Raw genomic sequence first — 1,960 nt, forward strand, 5'->3', positions numbered from 1 at the left:
GGGATTGTTGGGGTGTCCTGATGATCCCTGGGGGTCCCTTCCCGCTCAGGATATTCCAGGATTCTACAGAAATCCTGCTGCATTGTTGCTGTGGATGTTTCTGTGTTTGTAGGTGACAAATGAAGCCTCAACTCCTTAAATGAAGAGGGGCAGGGGGTGGAGAAGAACAAAAGCAAACCCTGGGGAACATGTCCAGAACTCTTGGACAGTGCTCTGAGGGACAGGGGGGGATTGTTGGGGTGTCCTGGGCAGGACCAGGAGTTGGACTGGATGATCCTTGTAGTCCCTTCCAACTCAGCATATTCTGTGATTGGAAAAGCCCTCCAGGATCATCAGGTCCAACCCTCCCCCAGCACTGCCAAGGCCACCACTAACCCCTGTCCTCAAGTGTCACCTCCACACGTCTGTTAAATCCCTCCAGGAGTGGGGACTCCCTGGGCAGCCTGTGCCAATGCCTGCCCACCCTTTCCATGAAGAAATTCCCCCTGATCCCCAACCTAAACCTCCCCTGGCACAGCTTGAGGTCATTTCCTCTCATCCTCTCGCTTGTTACCTGGGAGAAAATCCCACCCCCCATCCATGGAACACCCAGGGAAGGTCACCTGGGGATGCTAGTTCTCCTGCCTGGGTCTCAGCTGAAGCTGAGCCAGATGAGCCGAGCCAAGGCAGGAATTCATCCCTTTCCTCCCACTCCTTCAGCTCTCCTTGGCTCCCACCATAACTGAACCTTGGGATGAGCCCAGGCAGCGGGAGGCCTGGAGGAGTCCCAGAGGTGTAGATCCATCTCTCTGCATCTGGAGGAGGCCCAGAGATGTAGATACATCTCTCTGCATCTCTTTTTTCACCCCTAACTCTGAGCAGGGCAGAGCTGGCACCTCCTGTGTGTCCCATCCTTCCCGGCGGGAAGGGAGCCCGCGGTGCCAACTGTACCAAGCGCCCCAAAAAGCTGCTGCCAGACACCCTGGCGAGCTGTGTGTCCTCACCTGCTGCGGGGTGAAGGGTGTTCAAGCCCTCCCCACCCCGTGTGCCCCGTTCCCACCACACCCACCCGCTCGGCTCCCCGCGGATCCGTCCCCATCCCGGGATTCAGGCCCCTCAGGAGAAGCCCTGAGGCAGCTGTTTTGTTTCAGACGAGTACCGCAGGCTCTGCATCGAGGGACTCCCGGTCGTGCCAGGCTTCCCTGGGAACTTTCCAGGAATCCCTGGATTCGGGCCCAACGGCGTCGGGCCGGGACTCAACGGGCCCGGCGGCATCGGACCAAACGGGGCGAACGGACAAGGCGGGATCCCAGGGCTGCCTGGAATGGGCCCAGGAAGCTCGAGCATTGGTAATTAAACTCCTTTCTCCTCGTGCTGACCCCTCTTTAGGCTGCCTGGCTGGGAGCAGAGCGTGTTCCTTCGGGCTGGAATGCTGGAATGCTGCTCCCGGCACACCCGCGTTCTTCGACAGCTCCACGGTGTGTCCCGACCCTGAAGGGGGGAGTGGTGGGATGTGACAGGAACACTGTGCAGGACACTGAGCCCACAAACACATCAAACAGTGTCTGCTGGCACGGCAGCACGGCCGGGGTCGGCTCCAGTCTGGAATCTCTCCCCAATCACCCAAAAGGAACGAAGCCTTTCAAACAATTACCGGACGGGAACAAAGCTTTCACGTCACCACCTCACCCTCTGCCTCCCCAAAACAAAACTGCTCCCCCACCAGCTTGGACCCCCCCTGTGCTGTGCACCCCGATGCAGCTCCTTGCTGAGGGCTGAAGCTTGTGGCCCCAAATACTGACCCCCACCTTGTTTTGGAGGGGCTTGGAATTGATTCCCATCCGATCCCAGTCAGGTGGGATTGATTCCCATCTGATTTCAGAGAGGCTGGGATGGATTCCCACCTTGTCTCAGAGAGGCTGAGCCCCCCTCGTGCCTGGTGGTGTTTTTGTCAAAGCTGAGCCCCCTCGTGCCTGGTGGT

The 1,960-nt window shown here is 58.7% G+C and overlaps 1 protein-coding gene across 1 annotated transcript in view; it reads left to right on the forward strand.

The window, feature by feature from the left end:
* Nucleotides 1-1,960, forward strand: part of LOC103766916 (fibrillin-2) — a 143,142-nt gene that overhangs the window by 87,401 nt on the left and 53,781 nt on the right. The window contains 1 exon segment of the mRNA XM_029963865.1: nucleotides 1,131-1,328. Coding sequence (XP_029819725.1) covers nucleotides 1,131-1,328 — 198 coding nt within the window.

This window comes from Manacus vitellinus, unplaced genomic scaffold (assembly GCF_001715985.3).
Source record: "Manacus vitellinus isolate BGI_N305 unplaced genomic scaffold, ASM171598v3 scaffold_64_pilon, whole genome shotgun sequence".
NCBI lineage: Eukaryota > Metazoa > Chordata > Aves > Passeriformes > Pipridae > Manacus > Manacus vitellinus.